The 14,913-nt window shown below is 36.0% G+C and overlaps 2 protein-coding genes across 2 annotated transcripts in view; both read right to left on the bottom strand.

Moving 5' to 3' along the window:
- LOC149723767 (uncharacterized) overlaps positions 1-10,850 on the bottom strand; it is an 86,410-nt gene extending 75,560 nt beyond the window's left edge. Inside the window, exons 1-9 of the mRNA XM_089893485.1 lie at positions 10,751-10,850; positions 10,577-10,696; positions 9,346-9,552; positions 8,903-9,046; positions 8,492-8,612; positions 8,203-8,305; positions 7,682-7,783; positions 3,592-3,730; positions 3,227-3,388 (exon numbers count right to left, since the gene is read on the bottom strand). Of these exons, the coding sequence (XP_089749611.1) occupies positions 3,227-3,388; positions 3,592-3,730; positions 7,682-7,783; positions 8,203-8,305; positions 8,492-8,612; positions 8,903-9,046; positions 9,346-9,552; positions 10,577-10,696; positions 10,751-10,808 (1,156 nt within the window). The 5' untranslated portion in view covers positions 10,809-10,850. The remainder of the gene's footprint in view (positions 1-3,226; positions 3,389-3,591; positions 3,731-7,681; positions 7,784-8,202; positions 8,306-8,491; positions 8,613-8,902; positions 9,047-9,345; positions 9,553-10,576; positions 10,697-10,750) is intronic.
- On the bottom strand, positions 10,795-14,901 carry LOC149723768 (uncharacterized). The gene is made up of 8 exons (XM_089893463.1): positions 14,678-14,901; positions 14,253-14,308; positions 13,817-13,959; positions 13,191-13,305; positions 12,204-12,745; positions 12,013-12,153; positions 11,520-11,631; positions 10,795-11,351 (listed from the first exon to the last, which is right to left on the bottom strand). The coding sequence occupies exons 1-8, from the start codon at positions 14,799-14,801 to the stop codon at positions 11,235-11,237; spliced, it is 1,350 nt and encodes a 449-aa protein (XP_089749589.1). The 5' UTR covers positions 14,802-14,901; the 3' UTR covers positions 10,795-11,234.
- Between the last annotated feature and the right edge of the window lie 12 nt (positions 14,902-14,913).

The following is a 14,913-nucleotide window of genomic DNA, read 5'->3' on the forward strand; positions in this document are numbered from 1 at the left end:
GGTCAACTTACCTATACAAGGGGTTAATAAAGGTCAACTTACATATACAAGGGGTTAATAAAGGTCAACTTACTTATACAAGAGGTTAATAAAGGTCAACTTACTTATACAAGGGGTTAATAAAGGTCAACTTACTTATACAAGAGGTTAATATAGGTCAACTTACTTACGCAAGGGGTTAATAAAGGTCAACTTACTTATACAAGAGGTTAATATAGGTCAACTTACTTATACAAGAGGTTAATAAAGGTCAACTTACTTATACAAGGGGTTAATAAAGGTCAACTTACATATACAAGGGGTTAATAAAGGTCAACTTACTTATACAAGAGGTTAATAAAGGTCAACTTACTTATACAAGGGGTTAATAAAGGTCAACTTACTTATACAAGAGGTTAATATAGGTCAACTTACTTGCGCAAGAGGTTAATAAAGGTCAACTTACTTATACAAGAGGTTAATATAGGTCAACTTACTTATACAAGAGGTTAATATAGGTCAACTTACTTATACAAGAGGTTAATATAGGTCAACTTACATATACAAGAGGTTAATAAAGGTCAACTTACATATACAAGGGGTTAATAAAGGTCAACTTACATATACAAGGGGTTAATAAAGGTCAACTTACTTATACAAGGGGTTAATAAAGGTCAACTTACTTATACAAGAGGTTAATATAGGTCAACTTACTTACGCAAGGGGTTAATAAAGGTCAACTTAATTATACAAGGGGTTAATAAAGGTCAACTTACTTATACAAGAGGTTAATAAAGGTCAACTTACATATACAAGGGGTTAATAAAGGTCAACTTACTTATACAAGAGGTTAATAAAGGTCAACTTACTTATACAAGGGGTTAATAAAGGTCAACTTACATATACAAGGGGTTAATAAAGGTCAACTTACATATACAAGGGGTTAATAAAGGTCAACTTACATATACAAGGGGTTAATAAAGGTCAACTTACTTATACAAGGGGTTAATAAAGGTCAACTTACTTATACAAGAGGTTAATATAGGTCAACTTACTTACGCAAGGGGTTAATAAAGGTCAACTTACATATACAAGGGGTTAATAAAGGTCAACTTACTTATACAAGGGGTTAATAAAGGTCAACTTACTTATACAAGAGGTTAATATAGGTCAACTTACTTACGCAAGGGGTTAATAAAGATCAACTTACATATACAAGGGGTTAATAAAGGTCAACTTACTTATACAAGGGGTTAATAAAGGTCAACTTACTTATACAAGAGGTTAATATAGGTCAACTTACTTGCGCAAGAGGTTAATAAAGGTCAACTTACATATACAAGGGGTTAATAAAGGTCAACTTACTTATACAAGGGGTTAATAAAGGTCAACTTACATATACAAGAGGTTAATAAAGGTCAACTTACTTATACAAGGGGTTAATAAAGGTCAACTTACTTATACAAGGGGTTAATAAAGGTCAACTTACTTGCGCAAGAGGTTAATAAAGGTCAACTTACTTACGCAAGGGGTTAATAAGGGTCAACTTACATATACAAGGGGTTAATAAAGGTCAACTTACTTATACAAGGGGTTAATAAAGGTCAACTTACATATACAAGAGGTTAATAAAGGTCAACTTACTTATACAAGGGGTTAATAAAGGTCAACTTACTTATACAAGGGGTTAATAAAGGTCAACTTACTTATACAAGAGGTTAATATAGGTCAACTTACTTGCGCAAGAGGTTAATAAAGGTCAACTTACTTACGCAAGAGGTTAATATAGGTCAACTTACTTACGCAAGGGGTTAATAAAGGTCAACTTACTTATACAAGAGGTTAATATAGGTCAACTTACTTATACAAGAGGTTAATAAAGGTCAACTTACTTATACAAGAGGTTAATAAAGGTCAACTTACTTATACAAGGGGTTAATAAAGGTCAACTTACTTATACAAGAGGTTAATATAGGTCAACTTACATATACAAGAGGTTAATAAAGGTCAACTTACTTATACAAGAGGTTAATATAGGTCAACTTACATATACAAGAGGTTAATAAAGGTCAACTTACTTATACAAGAGATTAATAAAGGTCAACTTACATATACAAGAGGTTAATAAAGGTCAACTTACTTATACAAGGGGTTAATAATGGTCAACTTACATATACAAGAGGTTAATAAAGGTCAACTTACTTATACAAGAGGTTAATATAGGTCAACTTACTTATACAAAAAGTAAACTTACTTATACAAGAGGTTAATATAGGTCAACTTACTTACGCAAGGGGTTAATAAAGGTCAACTTACTTATACAAGAGGTTAATATAGGTCAACTTACTTATACAAGAGGTTAATAAAGGTAAACTTACTTATACAAGAGGTTAATAAAGGTCAACTTACATATACAAGGGGTTAATAAAGGTCAACTTACATATACAAGGGGTTAATAAAGGTCAACTTACTTATACAAGAGGTTAATAAAGGTCAACTTACTTATACAAGGGGTTAATAAAGGTCAACTTACATATACAAGGGGTTAATAAAGGTCAACTTACATATACAAGGGGTTAATAAAGGTCAACTTACTTATACAAGGGGTTAATAAAGGTCAACTTACTTATACAAGGGGTTAATAAAGGTCAACTTACTTATACAAGAGGTTAAAAAAAGGTCAACTTACTTATACAAGAGGTTAATAAAGGTCAACTTACTTATACAAGAGGTTAATAAAGGTCAACTTACTTATACAAGAGGGTAATATAGGTCAACTTACTTATACAAGAGGTTAAAAAAGGTCAACTTACTTATACAAGAGGTTAAAAAAGGTCAACTTACTTATACAAGAGGTTAATAAAGGTCAACTTATTTATACAAGAGGTTAATAAAGGTCAACTTACTTATACAAGAGGTTAATATAGGTCAACTTACTTATACAAGAGGTTAATATAGGTCAACTTACTTATACAAGAGGTTAATATAGGTCAACTTACTTATACAAGAGGTTAATATAGGTCAACTTACATATACAAGGGGTTAATAAAGGTCAACTTACATATACAAGAGGTTAATAAAGGTCAACTTACTTACGCAAGGGGTTAATAAAGGTCAACTTACTTATACAAGGGGTTAATAAAGGTCAACTTACTTATACAAGGGGTTAATAAAGGTCAACTTACTTATACAAGGGGTTAATAAAGGTCAATTTACTTATACAAGGGGTTAATAAAGGTCAACTTACTTATGCAAGGTCGATTCCCGTTACAAGGTTCCAGTTCATTAGCCCCCCCTATACAAGGGTAATCCCCATCTCGACCCCCTACGCACGACCTCGTACGTGTGGTGACCCCGCCCACGCAAGTTTTGGAACATTCTGACCACGGACCCCATTCCGTCCAGTACACTAGTTGATTATATATATGATAACATCAGTTCATTTAAACATTTTATATAAAGGAGAGACTGATGACGCCATTCATTTAGATGTAAAATATCTTGCCACAAAGTATATGCTTGACTTTATTTTTGTGTTTGTTGCGTATTTAATTATCATTATTTTATTTGTCCATTTACATGTTGGTAAATAATATATACTTGCTTGTTTACCTTGTTTAAGGCAAATAGTCGCCGGTGGTTCCTGGGGTCCACGTTGCCACAGTGACGTCAATCGTGTCCGATTCTTTGTGAGTATGAGCGGCCATCCATCACCATCGTCCTCCATACCAATGTATCGGTTCATGTCCGTCTGTGGTGGGTGGGTGTAACTTTGTGGGTGTAACTTTGTGGGTGTTATGTAACTTTGTGTGTGTTATGTAACTTTGTGGGTGTAACTTTGTGTGTGTTATGTAACTTTGTGGGTGTTACTTTGTGGGTGTTATGTAACTTTGTGTGTGTTATGTAACTTTGTGTGTGTTATGTAACTTTGTGGGTGTAACTTTGTGGGTGTTATGTAACTTTGTGTGTGTTATGTAACTTTGTGGGTTTTATGTAACTTTGTGGGTGTTATGTTACTTTGTGGGTGTTATGTAACTTTGTGGGTGTTATTTAACTTTGTGGGTGTTATGTAACTTTGCGGGTGTTATGTAACTTTGTGGGTGTTACTTTGTGGGTGTTATGTAAATTTGTGGGTGTTATTTAACTTTGTGGGTGTTATGTAACTTTGTGTGTGTTATGTAACTTTGTGTGTGTTATGTAACTTTGTGGGTGTTATGTAACTTTGTGGGTGTTATGTTACTTTGTGGGTGTTATGTAACTTTGTGGGTGTTATGTAACTTTGTGGGTGTTATGTTACTTTGTGGGTGTTATGTAACTTTGCGGGTGTTATGTAACTTTGTGGGTGTTATGTTACTTTGTGGGTGTTATGTAACTTTGCGGGTGTTATGTAACTTTGTGGGTGTTATTTAACTTTGTGGGTGTTATGTAACTTTGCGGGTGTTATGTAACTTTGTGGGTGTTACTTTGTGGGTGTTATGTAAATTTGTGGGTGTTATTTAACTTTGTGGGTGTTATGTAACTTTGTGTGTGTTATGTAACTTTGTGGGTGTAACTTTGTGTGTGTTATGTAACTTTGTGGGTGTAACTTTGTGTGTGTTATGTAACTTTGTGGGTGTTATGTAACTTTGTGGGTGTTATGTAACTTTGTGGGTGTTATGTAACTTTGTGGGTGTTATGTAACTTTGTGGGTGTTATGTAACTTTGTGGGTGTTATGTAACTTTGTGGGTGTTATGTAACTTTGTGGGTGTTATGTAACTTTGTGGGTGTTATGTAACTTTGTGGGTGTTATGTAACTTTGTGGGTGTTATGTTACTTTGTGGGTGTTATGTAACTTTGTGTGTGTTATGTAACTTTGTGGGTGTTATGTAACTTTGTGGGTGTTATGCAACTTTGTGTGTGTTATGTAACTTTGTGGGTGTTATGCAACTTTGTGTGTGTTATGTAACTTTGTGGGTGTTATGTAACTTTGTGTGTGTTATGTAACTTTGTGGGTTTTATGTAACTTTGTGGGTGTTATGTTACTTTGTGGGTGTTATGTAACTTTGTGGGTGTTATTTAACTTTGTGGGTGTTATGTAACTTTGCGGGTGTTATGTAACTTTGTGGGTGTAACTTTGTGGGTGTTATGTAACTTTGTGTGTGTTATGTAACTTTGTGGGTGTAACTTTGTGTGTGTTATGTAACTTTGTGGGTGTTACTTTGTGGGTGTTATGTAACTTTGTGTGTGTTATGTAACTTTGTGTGTGTTATGTAACTTTGTGGGTGTAACTTTGTGGGTGTTATGTAACTTTGTGTGTGTTATGTAACTTTGTGGGTTTTATGTAACTTTGTGGGTGTTATGTTACTTTGTGGGTGTTATGTAACTTTGCGGGTGTTATGTTACTTTGTGGGTGTTATGTAACTTTGTGGGTGTTATGTAACTTTGCGGGTGTTGTGTAACTTTGTGGGTGTTATGTAACTTTGTGGGTGTTATGTAACTTTGTGGGTGTTACTTTGTGGGTGTTATGTAACTTTGTGGGTGTTACTTTGTGGGTGTTATGTAACTTTGTGGGTGTTATGTAACTTTGTGGGTGTTATGTAACTTTGTGGGTATTGTGTAACTTTGTGGGTGTTATGTAACTTTGCGGGTGTTATGTTACTTTGTGGGTGTTATTTAACTTTGTGGGTGTTATGTAACTTTGCGGGTGTTATGTAACTTTGTGGGTGTTACTTTGTGGGTGTTATGTAAATTTGTGGGTGTTATTTAACTTTGTGGGTGTTATGTAACTTTGTGTGTGTTATGTAACTTTGTGGGTGTAACTTTGTGTGTGTTATGTAACTTTGTGGGTGTAACTTTGTGTGTGTTATGTAACTTTGTGGGTGTTATGTAACTTTGTGGGTGTTATGTAACTTTGTGGGTGTTATGTAACTTTGTGGGTGTTATGTAACTTTGTGGGTGTTATGTAACTTTGTGGGTGTTATGTAACTTTGTGGGTGTTATGTAACTTTGTGGGTGTTATGTAACTTTGTGGGTGTTATGTAACTTTGTGGGTGTTATGTAACTTTGTGGGTGTTATGTTACTTTGTGGGTGTTATGTAACTTTGTGTGTGTTATGTAACTTTGTGGGTGTTATGTAACTTTGTGGGTGTTATGCAACTTTGTGTGTGTTATGTAACTTTGTGGGTGTTATGCAACTTTGTGTGTGTTATGTAACTTTGTGGGTGTTATGTAACTTTGTGTGTGTTATGTAACTTTGTGGGTTTTATGTAACTTTGTGGGTGTTATGTTACTTTGTGGGTGTTATGTAACTTTGTGGGTGTTATTTAACTTTGTGGGTGTTATGTAACTTTGCGGGTGTTATGTAACTTTGTGGGTGTAACTTTGTGGGTGTTATGTAACTTTGTGTGTGTTATGTAACTTTGTGGGTGTAACTTTGTGTGTGTTATGTAACTTTGTGGGTGTTACTTTGTGGGTGTTATGTAACTTTGTGTGTGTTATGTAACTTTGTGTGTGTTATGTAACTTTGTGGGTGTAACTTTGTGGGTGTTATGTAACTTTGTGTGTGTTATGTAACTTTGTGGGTTTTATGTAACTTTGTGGGTGTTATGTTACTTTGTGGGTGTTATGTAACTTTGTGGGTGTTATTTAACTTTGTGGGTGTTATGTAACTTTGCGGGTGTTGTGTAACTTTGTGGGTGTTATGTAACTTTGTGGGTGTTATGTAACTTTGTGGGTGTTACTTTGTGGGTGTTATGTAACTTTGTGGGTGTTACTTTGTGGGTGTTATGTAACTTTGTGGGTGTTATGTAACTTTGTGGGTGTTATGTAACTTTGTGGGTATTGTGTAACTTTGTGGGTGTTACTTTGTGGGTGTTATGTAAATTTGTGGGTGTTATTTAACTTTGTGGGTGTTATGTAACTTTGTGTGTGTTATGTAACTTTGTGTGTGTTATGTAACTTTGTGGGTGTTATGTAACTTTGTGGGTGTTATGTTACTTTGTGGGTGTTATGTAACTTTGTGGGTGTTATGTAACTTTGTGGGTGTTATGTTACTTTGTGGGTGTTATGTAACTTTGCGGGTGTTATGTAACTTTGTGGGTGTTATGTTACTTTGTGGGTGTTATGTAACTTTGCGGGTGTTATGTAACTTTGTGGGTGTTATTTAACTTTGTGGGTGTTATGTAACTTTGCGGGTGTTATGTAACTTTGTGGGTGTTACTTTGTGGGTGTTATGTAAATTTGTGGGTGTTATTTAACTTTGTGGGTGTTATGTAACTTTGTGTGTGTTATGTAACTTTGTGGGTGTAACTTTGTGTGTGTTATGTAACTTTGTGGGTGTAACTTTGTGTGTGTTATGTAACTTTGTGGGTGTAACTTTGTGGGTGTTATGTAACTTTGTGGGTGTTATGTAACTTTGTGGGTGTTATGTAACTTTGTGGGTGTTATGTAACTTTGTGGGTGTTATGTAACTTTGTGGGTGTTATGTAACTTTGTGGGTGTTATGTTACTTTGTGGGTGTTATGTAACTTTGTGGGTGTTATGTAACTTTGTGGGTGTTATGTAACTTTGTGGGTGTTATGTTACTTTGTGGGTATTTTTTTGGGATAATTTGGACAACCCATTAACGACCACTGGGTTGTAGCAATTGCGGTCAAATGTTTCGCCCAAGGACACATACGGCCACAATGGTAGCAGACTAACTTAAACAACACAACAACCCACCTTGGTGATCTTGCGCAGTCTGACGAGGAACTTCTTTCCCTCGTATTCCTCGCAAACCCATTTCTGGTTGGTTTGCCCCCCGTCGCAATATTCAGAACGTAACTAAATCATAGAAATATTATAATAATACAAATATTAATAACACCACCATTTCTAATTAAATTATATCGTAACAATTATTTGGTTTGGTTTACAGGAGACAGCATGTGAAGTAAAATAATTACTTTTTCTGCAAAACTAGAAAATATATGGGAATTATTTTATCTTTACAACTGTAGTTGGGACAATGATAAATGGACCAAACGCAAACCCCCAATAAAATAAAGTTTTCCACCATCAGTAACAACCATAAACATAGTGGAGTTGGTTTATAATTTGCGGGTGACAATAAATGTTTCAACGATAATTAAATTTGGATTATTTTTCTGAGGATATTTTAATACTAGATAACTTTACAATTGGATAATCCAGGTGTTGCTAAACTTGCGTACCCTACTACCCTGCACTTACAACCCACCCACCTTAGGCACAGTAGAAGTAGTTGGGTCAGCAGCTTGCAAACATCGACCAGTATCTATGTTTATTAAGTGAAACGATTTCCACCAGCGCCACTGGAAGCGTTTCCTACATAGATATCATAAATAAACATTATGTAAAACATAACGATAATTACATTGTTTTCAATACTGATTATTATAAGATAAATATTACTCTAATGTAACATTGATTCTGTTTTCAATCTTTGAAATGATCAGTTTAATTAAAACAATGAAAAGAAGGGAATTAGTTATACTATGACATCACACATACCATAGTGGGTTAAGTTCACTCGGACACCTTCGATATCCACGTACGGAGTTTAACGGACCCAACCCATCATCTGTTATAACTTCAATACAAGATTGTTTCAACTCATTCTTGATTTGGAAAGCTGGGGGAATGTAATGGTTACTATTTGTATGGTGTTTCTATATGGGTGAGGTTCTACAGTGAGGCACGCCATGGGACCTGGGGTTTAGACCAGAGTTGGCCCATTACCCCAACATTGTATATGCACATTCTATTCTATATGGGTGAGGTCCTACAGTGAGGCACGCCATGGGACCTGGGATTTAGGCAAGAGTTGGCCCATTACCCCAACATTGTATATGCACATTCTATTCTATATGGGTGAGGTTCTACAGAGTTGGCCCATCACCCCAACATCCAGGGTGAACATACCATCGTCATATTTTCCAGCGAAACAACTCGTTGGTTTTTCATCCAGCCCCGTCGCACAATCATTATAGCCATCACACACAAGGTCGAGGGGGATACATATGTACAGGAGTTTGTCGCATAAGAAGTGGGTGTCGTTGCATCTCACTGTAAATATTAATAATTATGTTGTGTGATATAACAATAGGTTAGAGGTTATGAGTTCGAGGCTCGAGGATGCTACTTGTGAGCCCATATTTTCTTGGGCAAGACACTTAACAGCAATCGGTCCAACCCAGGGGTCACTAAAAGGTTGTCTAAATTATCAGCCATTCATAAAAACAATCACCCACAAAGTTACATTGGTGGTAACTTGTAATGGGGCACGAGGTGTATGAAACAGAACACCCGTGTTACAATGACTGTTGTTGCCCCGGCCCCTTAAACAAGCCACGCCCCCCACTTACATTCAGCAACGGACTTAGTCGTCCTTAGATCAGGAGCGGTTGTGACCAAACTATCACAAGCGAAGTCATGCGCGCTACATTCCTGCTTCTCTACGTCATCACCAGGACAATCTGACGCAGCGGTTTTACAAAACCTTGTGCGCGTTTGTTCCCCTCTGCACGTGGCTGAGCACGTTCCCCATGACGTCCATGCAGACCAACCAGGACCTACATATTCAATACATTGGAATCATGCCAATAATGTGACAACCACAAGTGACAACCAGTTCGGCCGTCTGAACAACGGTTTTCTATATTAAAGAAATATTATATTGCCTTAATATGGATCATTGTTTTAACTTTATGAAGTTCTGAATTCATACATAATATTGTAGTGTGGCGACATAGGTGTAAACCTAGGGGTATCTGGGGTGTTACTCCTGCCGCTGGTGACCAGTGAAAATTTTGGTCTTAAAATGTTCCTTACGTCTCCCTGATACTCGCTGTATAATTTTTTTTCGAAAAAAACTCGGGCGTTCGTGTCGAAAATTAACTTTGAAAATGCGCAAAAACATGCTGCGTCACCGTAATTCGCCTGGCTTGCCTAAGGTTAACGATATATTACGTCACAATCGCGATCTGTTACGTCACAGTAGTGACATCTACGAACAGTACATCACGTTATAATCCTGTTTTTCGCACTGTTTCATGCTAGGGAAAACCCCAAGCCCTAACCCTTAACCCAACACTAACCCCTACCTTTAAGTTTAACCCCTAAATCCAAAAAAACTAACAAATTACGTAATCTGTAACATAGAAATCAAAGGTGGTAATACGCATTCTATGACGTAATAATCTAACTTTTAACAACTCGTGTGAAAAATACGGTGACGCAGCACGATTTCGTGCATTTTCAAAGTTAATTTTTGACACGAACACCCGAGTTTGTTTTTTTTTAATTATACAGCGGGAACAGAGAGACTTAAGGAACATTTTGAGACCAAAATTTTCACAGGTTACCAGCGGCAGTATTACCCCCATTACGTGATAGTTGCGGAAGTTTATATCTTTGGGTATATTCCACACCCCAGGGTACCCCTAACGTACCCTTATAATAGGGGTTGGGGGTGACATGTTACCCCTAGCTTTGAAACAGGGTCGTGACATCATATAGCATCTTATATTTGGTTGGAACTTGAACGATCATACTTGCCTACCATCCATACATATGTATGTACACACAAACACTTACCACAAATACTACACGACTTTCTGCACAAAGATATTGCTCGAAACAAATGACATTTTCCCCACGCACTATAATGCTGGCACACGTCTGTCATTAAGTAATCCTCGCATGGAGGGACAGCTCCTGTACAAACTCAGTATAAATAGCTATTTAACATTTATTATTATTCATATTTACCACATCCCACATCAATAATAGCGAAGATAAATAAAACCAACAACAAACCGAACTTCATTGTATTCAAACAGACGCGAAAACATTTGGCGGGAAAACAACTTTCTAGAATGGTGTCATTATGACGTCGTCCGCGATTATTTTACATAGAAATCTTATATTGCAAAATAATATTCGAGGTAACGATTAATTTGCGATGAAGAGTTGGCGTCAATGTTTGTTTATGAATGAACGAAATTTATCCAACATTATAAGTTGTATTCAATTTTATGGTTTGTGACAAAATTCCAGCTTTTGTGCTGACAATTTGGGCAATGTCCAACTATGAAGGTTGGAGTTGTCTGGGGTGCGGGAGTGTTCCCAAGACCACTAAATTTATGACACTGCTGCCAACGTCAGCAGCTAATCTTGTTCTGGCGAATTTAACATTACAACACTTCATGAATTATCACTGCAACAATTACCACACAAGAAATTATGAAATAAATTAAAATGCAAAATTTTTTATTCTTCTTTTCATCTTTGTTTCGTCGTCTTCTGTAAGTGGTGACGTCAAACAGGGGTCAAAGGTCACCATGCGACCTTTATAACCCCTCGTATAAATCTGTAATACAAACAAACAATACACATAGTATAAACATATTGTACGGACGCAAACTTTTATTATTATTTTAATGATTGTTGATGGCTGTTAATTTCTATTTCTTGGTTGTTTCAGTTAATATGATTTTGTTATTGTATTCAAAGAATAAATAAAAATCATATAAACAACCTTTTCCGCATCACTGGGTTTACGACGTTGAACTTTAGATATCGATTCGATCGTTGCCTCAGGAAGAAGAACTCGGAAAATTAAATCGTCAGATTCAATCAAACTAAGTTTTCTGGAGAATTGTGATTATGATGTAATAAACTATACGAGGTTGGATTGTAGATAAACCTTCCAGAAGATAAATAAGTTTACTGGGACATCGTTCTGAATTAATTTTGTTGAAATTGATTGCGACAGTGGTGATTATTAGTTCTAACATAAGCACACATACACACTAAGGTCAAAACCTACAAAACACCACGGATATATTTGCCTAGATTTGAATCTTAAATAAAAATAAAGTCAACAAAATTAACAGATATTTCTGGAAGATTTACAAATCCAGCCCTGGTGTAAAGCGATGACTACCCAACACGCATGCATGGAGTTGAATCACACACCGATAGATGCCAAACTTTTATTACGAGTCCTAGAACCCCCACCCCCAACTCACCCACAATTATCGGCTACAAACTTCCCCAAATAATCGCAAACGACCTTCAATTGTTTCTCATCTTCAAAATAAACATAATCCAAATCTTTCCCCCGGGATTCTCCTGGTAGTTTCCCCCACTTACGAAGATACGATTTCATTCTAGAGAAAATAAAATTTTAATTTTAAATAAAAAAACATAATAATTTTACCGTGGTGATTTTTGTTCTTGATTGAAAACTTTGACCATTGTTTTGTCACACTTGCCTTCTGTGATGTAACAAACTATCTTTTCATTTCTTCGATTGAAATATTTTATTGATGGGTTGTCAGGAATTTTCCTTTTTGTGGGGTTATCAGGGGTCAGGGGGTCACAAGGGGTGACGGGGTCATTAGGGGTCACAAGGTTATCAGGGGTCACAGGGTCCTTGGGAATGGTGGGATCAGTTGGGGTCGTGGGGTCAACTGGAGCCGCAGGGTCACAGGGGGTCATACAGTTATCTGGGGTTGAGGGGTCACTAGGGGTCATAGAAACACCAGAGGTGGCAGGGTCACCAGGGGTGACAACCCTCTCACCACCCCCAACCCTATGCTCCTCAAGGCATTGCTCGTAACAAACAGAAAACCCGTTGGAGTTGAAATATTTTAAAATATCTTTTTCATCTTTTAATAAATCTTTGCATCTTTCAAGGGAGTAAGTCTCAGCAAGATCAACAGCATTGTTAAACAATGCGAGGCCGTTCTCATCGTTTATCTACACATCAACAACAATGTTACTACATTAAAACAGCCAGTAACATCAATATTAACAAACATCCAGGTTTTGCGACAATAAAATAGATTTACTGCAACTGTGGGTTTGTATTAGTTACGAATATTTTGAAGATAATTTGCTTTTACAAGTTTTCGGGGGGTAGACTTGCATTCCCTGCACCATGACACCATCATAGTCAATACATTATGACATCATCATAGTCAATACATTATGACATCATCATAGTCAATACATTATGACACCATCATAGTCAATACAATATGACACCATCATAGTCAATACATTATGACATCATCATAGTCAATACAATATGACATCATCATAGTCAATACAATATGACATCATCATAGTCAATACATTATGACATCATCATAGTCAATACATTATGACATCATCATAGTCAATACATTATGACATCACACACCTTATTATAATGTCGCCTTCCAGCTTCAACCATCAATTTATAATCACCGTCGTCAAACCTTTTGATTTTCTTTGATTTTATATTATATTTCCATGATCTTTCACCTTTCGTGAACCTGTGTGAATATCAACATTATATCAACAACCAATCTCAATATGAGAAATATGTTATTTTTATTGGTGTTCGCTTTAGTGGCAGAGGTTATGGGTTCAAGGCTTGTTGGTGCTACCATTGTGGGTGTATGTGTCATCGAGCAAGACACCCAAAGAGTCTGGACCACGCTCATACAAGTTGGTTTTAAATGAAAATTTACAGTTAATAAATACTATCTGTGGTAATTTTTTGTGAAAAAAATATTTAGTTTGGCCAAAAAAACGTTTTAAAAAGTGCCAAAAAATTCGCCCATCGTTGCGTCACTCGCGGGCACTATGACGTAAATTACGTCACGATCTTTTCTAATCGATCAGCTGATTTAGGCTTTGCTGTTTAATTAAAGCGAATTTTCACAAACTAGCTGTTAATTTAGCATCAGTAGACATAAAACTTTATTCTTATGCAAAAAACTGCGCAACCATAAGAACCGTGGGCCGGACTCTTTAACAACAATCGCAACAACATCAACCTACTTGTTGTATGAAATAAAAAAAATCGATATCTTCGTTCCTTCAACCGACTTAACGTAACTCGGCCAATAACAATTCTTCGCATTGTGTTTCACCCACACGAGGTCACCCTTCATTATCTTCTCCGATTTAACTTTGCTCAGAACCTGAACATTGTGATGTTATAATAGAAACATGACAATAAACGTTGTGACAGAATAATATGATAAATACACCGCATACTTACTGTTTATTTGGGCAAAACATAATATAATGTTTATTTATAGTTTCAAATACGATAGCAAAGATCAAATTAATAAAAACAACAAAGAGAGGAAATTTGCAGCAAAACAACAGTCGTTAAAACACGCTATTGATAAACCTACTAAATATATAAGATGAAAAAAGCGTGGCTGCTAAACACACTATAGAAACTCCCCATGCTCCGTGTCAAACTTACTTGAGGCAATTCATCGCTGGTGTCGGAATCATCATCAACAACTGATGGTGGGAATTCTAAACAACCAAAGTTGGAATACAAATACAGGTAAAGTACATTCGATTGTTACAAAGTAATTTAAAATTATCCCAAGTAATACCAAAGTTACTTTGACTTCCCTTAATTGCAATACAATAAGTAATATATATTGTAATTAAACAAATACACTCTATAAATTGTGGTTGAACAAACAACAAACCAAGTATAATGAATTCCTGTGAACACAACGAAGAGAATTACCGGCAAACCGACAGTCGCTATAACACGTTAAGAATAAAATAAATTAAAAAGCATTTGGGTAAAAAACTGTTAAACAGTGGCTTCCAAATGTTTAAAACACTCAACTTTGTTAATGAACGCAAAATGTTATAAATAATTGAACTTACGAATTAAACTGGTTGATAATTGGTCTAATTCACCGCCATAATCGTCTTCGATGCAAATTTCTGGTAAATTAATTGTTTTTCTTCGTTTATTTGATGTTTTTTCTCGTTTTCTTGACCTTTTCATATTTCTAACTTTGCTATAATAAACTTTACTATCTGTAACCAGTCATGCGTGGAATTTAATATTTCTATGGTAGTGACCTCATAAATGTCTGCAGCGACATATCGACAGCGAG

The sequence above is a fragment of the Ciona robusta genome, unplaced genomic scaffold (assembly GCF_009617815.1).
Source record: "Ciona robusta unplaced genomic scaffold, ASM961781v2 AP042743.1".
NCBI classification, from domain to species: Eukaryota; Metazoa; Chordata; class Ascidiacea; order Phlebobranchia; family Cionidae; genus Ciona; species Ciona robusta.